At 41.8% G+C, this 12,707-nt stretch overlaps 1 protein-coding gene across 5 annotated transcripts in view; it reads left to right on the top strand.

Annotated features, from left to right (window-relative positions):
* Positions 1–12,707, top strand: part of cep112 (centrosomal protein 112) — a 137,968-nt gene that overhangs the window by 41,478 nt on the left and 83,783 nt on the right. For all 5 annotated transcript variants that reach the window (XR_005641884.1, XM_039825065.1, XM_039825063.1 and 2 more), the window contains 7 exons: positions 590–708; positions 1,216–1,359; positions 6,816–6,970; positions 7,056–7,185; positions 7,326–7,418; positions 7,601–7,660; positions 8,828–8,907. Coding sequence is in view for 4 of the 5 variants with exons in the window: in XM_039825065.1 (XP_039680999.1) it covers positions 590–708; positions 1,216–1,359; positions 6,816–6,970; positions 7,056–7,185; positions 7,326–7,418; positions 7,601–7,660; positions 8,828–8,907 (781 nt within the window). In the remaining variant the exon portion in view is untranslated. The remainder of the gene's footprint in view (positions 1–589; positions 709–1,215; positions 1,360–6,815; positions 6,971–7,055; positions 7,186–7,325; positions 7,419–7,600; positions 7,661–8,827; positions 8,908–12,707) is intronic.

Raw genomic sequence — 12,707 nt, 5'->3', positions numbered from 1 at the left:
ACTGGAAGGATGTTTATACTAGTGTCTCTGAACACTCGGTGTAAAGGGCCCGAAAAGATACAATTCTACAAGAGACTGCGCTGGTGTAGGGTGACGTTCTCCAGCTGTGCTTCTCAATGTAAATTTTAATTGCACTATGTGTGCCTTTTTCTTCATGCTTAATTTCCTCTTCCCTGTTCCCATCTCACTCCTCGCCTCTCCGTTCTTTCGTCTGTCTCTGAAAGGATTTGATGAGAAACATATAAAGTTGGCAAAGAGAAGCGCTACTGGCCTTTTGATAGAAGCAATATCTTTATTGACATTGATATACTGACAGCGCATCAGTGTGTGTGTGTGTGTGTGTGTGTGTGTGTGTGTGTGTGTGTGTGTGTGTGTGTGTGTGTGTGTGTGTGTGTGTGTGTGTGTGTGTGTGTGTGTGTATATGTATATGTGTGTGTGTGTGTGTGTGTGTGTGTGTATGTGTGTGTGTGTGTGTGTGTGTGTGTGTGTGTGTGTGTGTGCGCGCGCGCGCGCGCGCGTCCAACTGTGCACATACCCTGAGGCAGGGCCTGACAGCTCCTTGTGTGTTTGTGTATGTGCTCTTCCACAGTTCAAAGTGTGCTGCGGGAATCCCAGGTCATCTGCGAGAGCAAAGAGAAGCAGATTGCTGAGCTGAAGAAGATGTCGGATCAGAGCACCGACTCCCTGAAAAACGAGTGGGAGAAGAAGGTATGAGGACAAGTTGAAGGGTTTGGATATTCTGCAGCCCAACCCCTGTAAGCAGCCCTGAGCCAGAGGAAGACTGTTTGATAGCATGAGACTAGAAGACTTTGCTGGAAGCAGACAGGCTCTCCTGCACTGTTAGAAAAAAATCTTTATTCTTTCATGCTGTGCTTAAGTTAGTGTGGTTTTTTTAGTGCTGAAAAATGAATGCTCTCTGCCCTGGGTAAATTGTGTTTTCACTCCTGATAGCTCGAGCTAACCGATCTGTTGGCGCTCAATAAGATCCTAATGAAATTTCCACTTCTCTCTCACAATTTTTCTCAGATGTAATAAAAAACAAAAAACGTAGTCATATAAATTATGTTTATTCCCCTTAATTAAGCAAAACATGACATGCCTAAAGAAATAGATTTAATGAAAGAAGAAATGATCAAAGAAATAAAGCAAGTAGTCGTGGAAATACAGGGACAAAGATTTGTGGCTGATACATGTAGTTATTCTGTGTACTTCCAGCTCCATGCTGCTGTGACAGAGATGGAGCAGGAGAAGTTTGAGTTGCAGAAGAAACACACTGAGAACATCCAGGAACTGCTGGAGGACACCAACCTAAGGCTGGCTAAGATGGAGGCGGAGTATAATGCTCGGTCACAGGCAACTGTGAGTACAGGAACAGGCATTAATGTGCGTGTTTAGCATTTAGATATTAATCATTTTTCAGCACGTATCATTGACAGCCAGCGTATCTATACAAGACAACTTTGTGGTTGACTCCAAATCGTATCAAATAACCATTTACCTAGTCCTTATGTAATACGATTTAACTCGGGTTAGTACACTTGTGTTTATTCCATCCATCTGGGATCATGACCTATCATGGATGCCTCGGGAAGGAACTTGTTTTGGTGGAACATGTAGAACTGCAGAGATCTGAGGAGCAGTTAACCATAGTCCTCATAAATCCACCGGAGTTTAAAATTACAACACAAAGAAAGCAGAAGGTAACGGACATCCAGCCGAAAAGAAGGACATACGGCGAAATTTCCGGCAGCAACGGAGCAATCCCTGAAGAAGAAGATCGTGGATATAGACTATACCAAAAGGAATGAGCAGCTTTAGAACGAGCATCCTCTTGCTGCCCTTTACCAGCGGCAAGGAATTCAAGTGTTCTGACACATGTGGGCAAATCATTTTATTTACCCAACACCAAACTTTTACTGGAACAAACAGGATTCTGGGTGACAAGATAGACATTTTTGCCTTTTGCATAAAACTCTTGCATTGTTTAGCTTACGATAGAAAAGTTTATACATCGGTCGTATCTCTAATTATTAAACAGAGACCCACGCCACTCCATGGATCAAATGAAGGGATGAGGGAATGACTCTCACATCTTACCAACTTCATCTATATAAAGGTCTTTGATCCACTTGTGTATTAAAACCCCCACATGGCAATGGTTGTGCGTGCACACATGGATACACACACTCACACACACACACACACACACACACCTCCCAAAGCTACAGTTTATTTGATGTCATATGAAAAGACTTTGGTTTTAAGCAGGATTGTACACATTACATTAATGGGGCTCATCAACACTCGAGGCCAATCGAATACAGTGCTTCAAAATTATGATTGGTATCAGTATCAGCGTTCGTGGGCTTTCATACATATCACACATACACGCATATTGCTTCTGGCCTTAATCTGTCAGCAGGCCCACATTTAGGAGGCATCAAACACCGGACAGTGCAGGGCTGGTGCTAAGGCCCCTCTTTTAATAATTAAGGACAGAGAAGGCCAGAGAGAATGAAAAGAGCCCTCTGTCGTTGTAAATTAGCTGCTATCCTGCTGTGAGTTTGGGCCGACCCACACACACACACACACACACTCTCCTTGTGTAAGAAGTTCAAAGTGGACTTTATCTCAGGTAAATTATTACAGCTCCCTAGTTTCATGGTTGGTGTCTCTAAGCTTAAATCTTTAGAGTCAATGCTGTCTTGTGTTCTTTTATTGTGAAAAGGTCTGTCTTGCTCTGTTGACTTGTTGCTGATAGTTATACAAGTATACAAATTTCAAGAAGTCAGAAGACCTGAGACAATGGCCCTCATTTATGAAACGTGCATACGACCTAAAACAGGCGTAGGGCGGGCATACGCCGATTCCTACGCAAAGCTCTGCATTTATCAATTTGAACGTGAGCGTAGGCTGCGATACAATCTCACGTCTGGTCTGTACTTGTGTACGCAAGTTTTCAAGTCAGTGTGGACTTGCAGTGCAGCATATTATCAGTTTAACAGGAGAAGGAGAAGTCATCAGTTGATCACTTATCAGCAATGGCAGATCTGGCTCTTTTAGAAGACCTTTATGCGCCGGTACAACAGTGCACACGTACGCGCACGGGCCACGGTGGAGCGCTCCATCGGATTGATTAAAAGCATATGGCTCTGTCTTGCATCAGCGGGGGGGACCCATACACGGCAGAAAAAGTCTGCAACATTGTTTTAGCTTGTTGGGTTCTGCACAACATCGCGCAGGAAAACAGGGTGCCATAAATGTAGTGATGAAGCCAGATGACCCGATGCCCAGAGAGCAGTGTCCAGCAGCACAGCCCCAACTGGGGGCTGTACGAAGGAGACAGGATATTATTCCTCGCTTTTAAAAGGTATAATGTTATGTTTGGCAATGATATTCAATACAGGAAACATGACGATACACAACATTTTTATTTATTCTTCAGATTTTTGTTTCTCGTTTAAAGTGTTGTTAATGGCCACAAGTGAACGATTTATTTGTGCCATTTTCCGAGTTATTTCGGCTTGTTTTTCCAGCCCCTCGGCTGTCAGGAGACAGGGTCGGGGTGGTGGTCCAGCACGGGTGGTGGAAGACATGGGCTCTCCCTCACAGCTGTTGCCTGGTTTTGACTCATGAAAAAAAACAGTAAAATAAAAGACACTGCACAAACTCTGCTACAGTGTGTTTATTGAAATATAGGTACACCATGTAGGCCTAAGAGATTGCAATATAAGCCTGTATATTACTATTAGGACTATGGCATACGTATGTCAAGTGTGTATAAATTAAATAAACTTCAGCTGGAGTCCGATTTACTACGGCAACAATGTTGACTGCATCAATGATCTCTTTCCATTCCGCATTCTTTCTACAGCCTTTAATACCAGTTTTCAGGCTGCCAAATAGTACACACGTTAGTGCAAATGAACCTGAGATATCAGGGTTTCAATCTCCACCTCTGAAAAGTGCCGCTTCTCAGCCGGATTACGTCTCGCCGTGTCGTAAATTGTAGGGGCGAGGCCTCAAAACCGAGAGTATATTGGGGCGTGATATTTAAATGATGATCGTTTCCAGCCGCTGCATTTATCAATGTACGACCATTCTTACGCTCAGATTGGTGTGATACGAACGTTTCATCAATCACACGTGAAGCCTGTCGTAAGAGGATTTCTGCACTCATATCTGTCCTGGTTTCTACGTTAGGTTGATAAATGAGGGCCATTGTGTGCTCGTAGAATATTCAGTCCTCCACGACTTTGACCCAGTAGCTTTGAGCATGTGGTTTGTACACTTAATACTATATACCCATTTGTGTCAGGCCACTACTACTCCTCTGCTTACTATGAGGGGGAGATGTAGATTCTAATAAAAAGTTCATTCTCAGGACACAGTGTGAAAATTTCACTCAGATTGATGATTCATGTTCATTCTAAAACAGCATACTGGATCCTGTTTAATAACAGTGAAATGATGAATGTTCATCTGCCCAATGCTACCTGGTTGGATTTCTATCCATCAGCAGATCAAAGATTTCACAAGGGGCTTATAGATATGTCAGATGTTGTTATTTTTGGACGTTATCTATACACAGGGCAGAGCAGATAGAGTGACTAAGTGGGTGTTTGAAAAGAAAGACAAGCCGGTATCTGCCTAGGTATTGCACCATTCAAACTCGTGACTATAGTCCATGCATGTCCATATCCAAATGATTGATAATGGAGATATGATGAATATGGTCTTGTGGTTAGAGATGAACTAGCAGAAATATGCCTTTCTTTGTACTGCTGATAGTTTGATGATTGTTGAGCTAGTATTTTGTCATCTTCTGTTGCTAGGAATTTGTGTAACATATCTGAACTTTAAAGTGGTATCAGCCTTAGACAACCATATCTGTGCATCCCCAGTAATAGTTATAGTAAAACAGGAGTAAACAAACTTGCAGGAGTATTTGTTTGAGACCTGTCCCACAAGTCCACGCTATGCTCTGTGTCCCATTCTTCTGTCTTCTGTCAGACTCTCTCCTCCACTTGCTGCTCACACTAGAGTTTAAAACACAACGTGCATGCATACACACAGCCTGACAAGTCCCAGGAGATGAGTGATGCAGGCTGTCTTACAGTTGCTGGCCTCAGTTCTGATAAAAAAAACTGTAAAATGTCATCCATCACTCTGTGTGACTTTTTATGTTATAAATTACATGTTTTTTTTTTGTTCATCTTCAAAGACTTTATCACTTCTAAATCTCTGAAGGGGAGCAGAGCTCATAATGTACCGTATGTAGTCTGCTCTTCACACCTTGTAATTCTCCTTCTAAAACACCTAATTAGGGGACATCATTTGCTCCCTCTGAGTGTGTCCAGCTGTGCCCAGTCCAGCCTCAGCTCTTTGGCAGGAGATGAGAAGAAGCACCTCTTCATACTAAGTGTCAGCACACGTCCCAGCACAACACAGACCCCTTGTTCCTTTTTCTTAGAGCCCTACGCAACTAACGCAAAGACAAAAATCTCTCTTACCAGCCTCGCCGGGCGCAGCTCTCGTACTCTTTTCAAACACACCGCTCCCTCCTCTCCCCTCATTCCACCTCCTGTCATCGCCAGCCTCTGTCATCGTCTAGATTGACTAGCACGCTCCATCTTTAATCAGCGTCCCGTCATCGCCTTTATCAGCATGCCCACGCTGCATTCCACGCTGTCATAAGCACACACAGACACACAAAGACACACGTGCGCATGCTGTAGGACAGTATGCAGAGAGGGGACGTTTCTTTTCATCAAATCTGTGCCAGAAGAAGCTGTCTGCATCAGCTGGACTTTGATCATTGTCTTATCTGAATCCTGATTGAGTTTTTGACATTTGCCAATGAAATAACGCAACAGTGTTGGTACAGTGGAGCGATCTAGTTTCAGCCATAACACATATGATTAGTTAGATTGTATACATTTCTGTAACACAAGTTAAAGCTAAACACTGGAGTTCTATTGCACATTAAAACTGTCTCACATTGCACTGAAGGTCACTCTGGTATTCGCCTCGCTGTCGGTGTATTTTCAAAGTAAGAAAGGGCACAAGATACAAACAATACAGGGACCCGCTAATCAAAACATTACTCCACAGCACCACATGTGGCCAGAAAATGAGGCTTAAATAATCCTGTTACAGTTGGAGTTTATTAATATGATGAATATATAGGCACATTGACATTTGACATGTTTAAATAAGAGTGGCAGGGTTACCAAAAGGGAAAATTACCTTGTTTTGCCTGTGTTGCTCCAGCTGTCAGTATGTGGGCAACAAGGTAAAACTGTATCTTGAAATTAGCTTTAGAAATTTTTCAAAGGCACTGCTGCAGTTGAGCTTTTGTAGACTGGATACAATCTTTTTACTTGATAAGATCTTTCCCTGTGTAGCATTGAAAGGGTTTTTGCTGGTTCGACCTTTGTTATAGTTTGTATAGAGAAGATGTTTTCGGTTTTGATGACTCGCAGATCTGTGGTGAATAATCAGTCTATTTTAAGTCCAACCTTCGCTTTAGACCTGATAATAAGTACTAAATACAACTTAAGCAGTAAATATCTATACATTACAAGTCTAACTTCAAATAGTTTAGAAAGTAATTTTAAATGTGCATTTTAAAGAATCAGAGAGGTGGTCAGCTACATTGTTAGCCACATTGGTCCTTATTTGCAACCACATTTCTGTGTTTGACTTCACTATGGGTGCATGCAGTCCTCTGACCAATGACATTTTCTCAGGCTAGTGCCCTTAGTGGTTGAAGCTGTTTGGTTCAGTGGTTTCTGTGTATGCTTGTGGTTCAGGAGGAAACGGTGTGTGAGCTGGAGCTACGGGTAAAACGGCAGTCGCTGGAGGTGGAGAAGGGCAACGCGCTGCGCCAGAAGGTGACACAGGAGAAGGCCCAGTTGGAGATTCACATTGCATCCATCGGCGCCGAACTGCAGGAGGCCAACAGACGGTCTGTGAAATAGGGAGCGATAAGCGGGGTGGGGGAATAACTAGGTCAGTGTATGTGTTAACCATCCTGTCATGCTCTGCCACAGAAATATGATTCTGCAGAAGGAGATGGAGCAGCAGAAGGAGCAGCATGAGCAGACAGTGCAGAGGCTCCAAGCCAAACATGAGACTGACATGAGCCACTTACATCAGGAGCATGCTCTGTCTGCTGCTAAGGTCCACATTACCAGAACACCTCCACGTGACTCTCCCTCTCAGTCTGCTAGATTTACAGTTCATTGATGAAAAATACAAAATTGTACCAGATTTAACTACATTTCTTTTATACCAATTTCCTCTCTGTTTCTCTCTTCCAGTCCTCTGAAGTAATGGAGGACTTAGAGAAAACTGTAGCTCTACTCAAACAGCAGCTCCTGGACAGTGAACATCGGAGACACCAACACGTCAAGGTATGATTTTTGTGGTGGCAAGGGTGTGTGCATGTTTTAATGTGTATATGCGCAGTGCAAAAATTCCATCTATCTTTTCTATTTGTCCCTGTCACCAACTATGACAGTGCTTTAGATTAGAATGGGCTTTGTGTGGTTTGTCACGGGATCGCCAGTATCATTTCAACTCTGCTTCCTTTCAGGATCAAGAGATGAAGTTTCACCAGGAAAAAGATGAAGTGCAGATCAACTGTGAGAAAAAGGTAGTGTGTACTTCAGTAAACCGATCCACTGAGCTCCATAGCTTCTGTCGTTGCATTAAAACAGCCCTGGACAAAGTTATTACGGTCAAGTGGAGATCAAAGCCTGGAGTCACATGTTCCTTTTTGGTTCTCCTTACTTTTAGATTTTATGTCTAGTCTCGTAAAATCAGAGCCATGATTAACAGGAAGATGAAGGACTGTGCAGAGAAGAAAGAGGAGGATGGAAAATGTATAATTTAGCATCAGAGTTATCAAGCAAAGAAAGTTGAGAATGGGAGTTATAAGCAAATCTGAATAAAGTTGCCCAGTCACTCAAACGAGGACAATCAAAAGGGACATTTTTACTGTCTGAGGTATGCACTGTCAGGGTACGCTGGCCGGCACTTAATTGCCTTTACTTTTGAGAGACCCTTTTTAAAGCCATAGAGCAGCTGTAAACCATAGAGTAAAGAGACTATTGTTAATGATCTGAGCTGGACCAGACTGGTCCAAGCCAGACTTCTAAGGTGAGAGTCAGATTTTAAAGACCTGCTGCACCTGGGTCATCCTCAAAGTGCCACAGTTATAATGTGTGTGCTCGTGGTAGGCTGGCATACCACGAGACGGGCCCCTCTGGCTGATACACCTGCAAGAACTTAGCAGGCCTCTGTGCACTTTATTCAGGGTCAGGGTGAATTTAAATTAAGCGTCTCTGAAAGAAAGTCAGTATTTGGGTTTTCCTCAAATACATTAATAAACCTGTATCTGTTTTCCACCTTCTATCTTCTGGATGGTAACAGCAGATGTAAACAATAAAAAAAAAAAGAGTCAGTCGTTCATTTAACCTTTTTCTTTCCCCTGGAAAAATTCATGAGAAATGAGAAATGTGAATGAGGCCGGAGTAAGGTATCTGGACATAAGGGCCCATATGGCTGCCACAGATCCAGAGTGAGAGGCCCTCAATGCAGGCGGATAGGCTCAGATGGTACTTTTGATGGTGATGGGTGATAGAGAGAAGAGACAAGACCAGATGTACAAGGTCACAGGCAGGAGAGTTTTGTTGGGTGATGTTTGATGCTGTCTGCTTTTGCACTCAACTACACCTCTCTCTCTCTCTCTCTCTCTCTCTCTCTCTCTCTCTCTCTCTCTCTCTCTCTCTCTCTCTTTTACCCTCTCTCACTTCCTCAGGTTTTGGCAATCCAAAGTGAAGCAGAGAAAGACAGAACAGAGGCTAAGAGGAAGATAGCCAAACTAGAAGATGCACTCAGGTACAGTGACAAAGGCCATACTAAAAGTGTTATTAGTTTGAGTATCACAGTGAACGTTTTTGAAATTGTACAATGTCAGTGTTAAATCTGAACAGCAAAACATTTTAATTTTGTACTGATAAGAGATTTGGTATCCAAAATTGCTATATTTTCTATGGTTAAACACGTATCCAGTGTTTTTGATGGGACAGCTGCAGCAACCAGCAAAAAAATGGAATACTCCACTCAACCTCCACTTCGCCCCTATATACACTTGACTGTACATTTTATCAGTTATGTTAGTATTTACACAATAATGACATTAGTGAGCTCTAAAATCATCTGTGTATTAGTGTGTCTGTGTGTGGTCCTCCTTCCCTTTTGGCCAAGTGTTTGACATAATGGTCTTAGGCACACCTTTAGCATGTCAGCCTGTCTGGGTGTGCCTGTGTGTGCTGTTTGATTTAGATTGCGGGCTGAATCGTACAGATATAATAGAATTGAATGCTGTCAGGGAGAATTTGGGGCAAGGTGTGTGTTTGTGTGTGTATGTGTGTGCAAAGGATAGAAGTTAGGAAGAATATCATCAAAACAGCAATAGCGCCCGGGGTTATTTGACAGGTTTATGGACAAATGTTGTGCTTTATTACTGTTTGTAGTGAAATTGCCCCCTTTGGTCATGACATTTTCAACATACATAATGCTAGTGGAGCATTTATTTTGCAATTATTAGTATCACACATTTGAGCCTTGACTTTGTGGCTTCAACCTTTTATTAGAGAGTTGTTTATGTCTACTGACTTTAGTCTTTGATCATAAGAACAATTCTGATTTAAGGTGGAGTTTGGTATTAACAAGCCAACCCTTGCACACTCTCTTTGATCTTTTTTTATAACTACCGTAGTAGTACCGGTGGAGTTGAGAGCCTGGTAACTGTGATGAGAAGCTTTACATGTGATAAGAATTTGTGTTGTCTTGAAGAAAACTAGCAAACTTAATCCTGCAGTATAAATCAAACTATACGCATTACCTGATAAATAAAATACCATGTTACTAAAAAAGTAACAAAGAAAAAAAGAGTCAGTTTAATATAGATTTAATATTTAATAAGATCTAATATTTAATTAATCATGACATACTGTAGAAATATTTTTTTAAAATTATAGTATGCATAAGGTAAAATAAAAGTATGCATAAGGTAAAATAAAAATGTGTTGAAGCTAGGGTTGGGTATCGTTTGGGTTTTTTCCGATACCGGTTCTAAAACGATACTTTTAAAAAGGCGCCTATCGGTGCCTCAACCGATACTTTTAAAAAGATTTAAAAAAAAAAAAAAAAGTATATATTTAAAAAAGAAAAAAGGAGCACAAAACGACAGTCGGCGACATTTAAGAACGGCTTGTTTATTTCTAAGGCCATATGGTCAAAATTAAATGATTGATTAAAAATGTAATAACAATAACTTATTTCACCAGTAAATTGCTGGTAAACGACAAAAACAACCACTAAATGGAAAAAGGGTATTTTACAATAACTTTGAATGCACCACGAGGCTGGTGAGGCGAGTTTCAAGTGACGCACCGTCTGTGTTGTTCTTCCGGCAACAGCAGCTGCAGACTGTTACATCTCGGTGCTGGAATCCTCTACAGTGAAATACAGTCACACAGTTTAACATTAGCTGTCAGCATTTTAACCGTGTTAAATCCAGCTGCTAGCTAACGGTAGGCTAACGTTACCTGCTGCCAAGTGTATTATGTTAACTCGCATTACATGCTTTTGTTGCCTCTTAACGTCCGTTTCGGAGCATCAGAGGGCAGCGCTGGCATTTCAGTAGCACCGAAATGAGGCACCGAAATCCGCGTTACTATTCAGTCCGGTAGATAGACCGGGTAGATAGACCAGGTAGAGCACCGGGTTTCGGTACCCAACCCTACTTAAAGCTGCACTAATCAATATTTTTCTATGTGTGATGTGGAGGGCTCACTGTTATTGATAAACATCGAGACAATTATCGCCCAGCTCTGCAGTTCCCCTCTGCACTACAGATCCTTTTAGCGCCTTTCAGCACTTTGTTTTGGTTGTGCGGCGCACAACTTTACTCTCATTGCGCTCATCAATCCAATCATCTGTTTTGAGTGAAAAAGCTCTGATGAATCCACTGTACACTATCTTTCCAGCACCAAACAACAAACTGACACAGTTAGCCAGTAGCTGGTGAACATATTGGAGCATGTATCAGCTAAACAGCCAGATATTTCCCTAATTCGCTATTACTTTGTGTCTTGGATGTGTACATGTAAATAGGCAATAGGGATCGCAAATCGTATGTGTCGTGATTTTTTTGCGCCGATTTTTAAAATTGATTCTTTTCCCTAGAATCTATATTTATTTATTTTTTTACCAAAAATATTTTCTATTTATAAGGTAACGCTGACGGCGCCTACATCATATCCGTTTCTAGCAAAACAGACCCAAAGCAAACTGACTGACTGACATGTGATGTGCATTGTTCTTAGAAAACAATTAGATTTTAGAAATGTCTCATGATGTAATTGTCTCTAGAAGTGTATTATTGAACTTTTGTTTTTGTTAAAGAAGGAAAAGAAAATCGCAATACTCAATACTATAAAATCGCAATACTTCTAGAATAACAATAAATGAAAATCGCAGTACAAATCGATCGGCACCCAGCCCCCAGACTTCCACAGACTCCAACCAACCAACCAGTCAGCCAGGCATTACATTCCACTGGGTACTTCTAATCTAATGCAGCACCACATTTCTTGGTCACAAGCAGATTACAGTTTCCCTGGAGAAACTGGAATGTGTTCTACACAATTAAACACAACGCCCATTCAACAACCTCAGCTCCAGCTCCAGCCATACACAGCCAAGGCCAGTCACAGTGCCATCAGCTCTCTTGATAGGTTTTCAACTGTTTGTCACAATATATAATGGCAACCAGGGGCAATAATAGGTTGAGCTTGTCTGTATTTGCTTTTTTTTCCTTTGGTCGTAATCAATAATCCAAGGCACTTTGTGTCTTAGTCAAACACTTTTAAAGTGGCCTCTAAAATCAAGGATAACTCATTGTAGTGAATAAGAAAATGTATTAAGCTGTAGGACATGGCTATTATTACTGTTCCTTTGTGTTTATGTCAGTGCAAAACAACATGAAAACAAATTTTGTTTAGTATTCAGCGTAAAGATCGCAAAGGGACATTGATGGTTGTGCCTGCCTATTGTTTGCGCTTGTCATTGTCAGCCCGGCAACAGAGGACAAGCTTAAACACAGCAGACAGATCCGTTTGTGCATAAATTATCCTTGTTGTTAGTATCAGTAACGAGCCAGTCATTCCCTCGTTTAGTGTTAAACACTGAGAAGCGGAAAGTGGCCCATCAGGCTTTTAGCTAATTAAGTACTACCCACACAAATGCAGACCCACACACACACACACACACACACACACACACACAGTCTGAGTCTACCTGCCTGCTGTCGTGGCAACACTGACGGCCTTTAAAGGCGATCCAGGAGAACTTCAAAGTCAGAGCAAGCCCGCATGCTGTGTGTGTGTGTGTGTGTGTGTGTGTGTGTGTGTGTGTGTGTGTGTGTGTGTGTGTGTGTGTGTGTGTGTGTGTGTGTGTGTGTGGATGGGAGGATGGATGATGAAATTAAACTGCTCAACATGCCCTCCGTGTGCCAGATACTGTGTGGTACTGTATGTGCTCTTTGTTATTATGTGTTTGTTGATCCTCACAATCTACTAATACAAGTATATCAGCATAGATTTATTAATAACTATTTTTATTTTAATATT

This window comes from Perca fluviatilis, chromosome 15 (genome assembly GCF_010015445.1).
Source record: "Perca fluviatilis chromosome 15, GENO_Pfluv_1.0, whole genome shotgun sequence".
NCBI lineage: Eukaryota > Metazoa > Chordata > Actinopteri > Perciformes > Percidae > Perca > Perca fluviatilis.
This window is presented reverse-complemented; position numbering and strand designations above follow the sequence as displayed.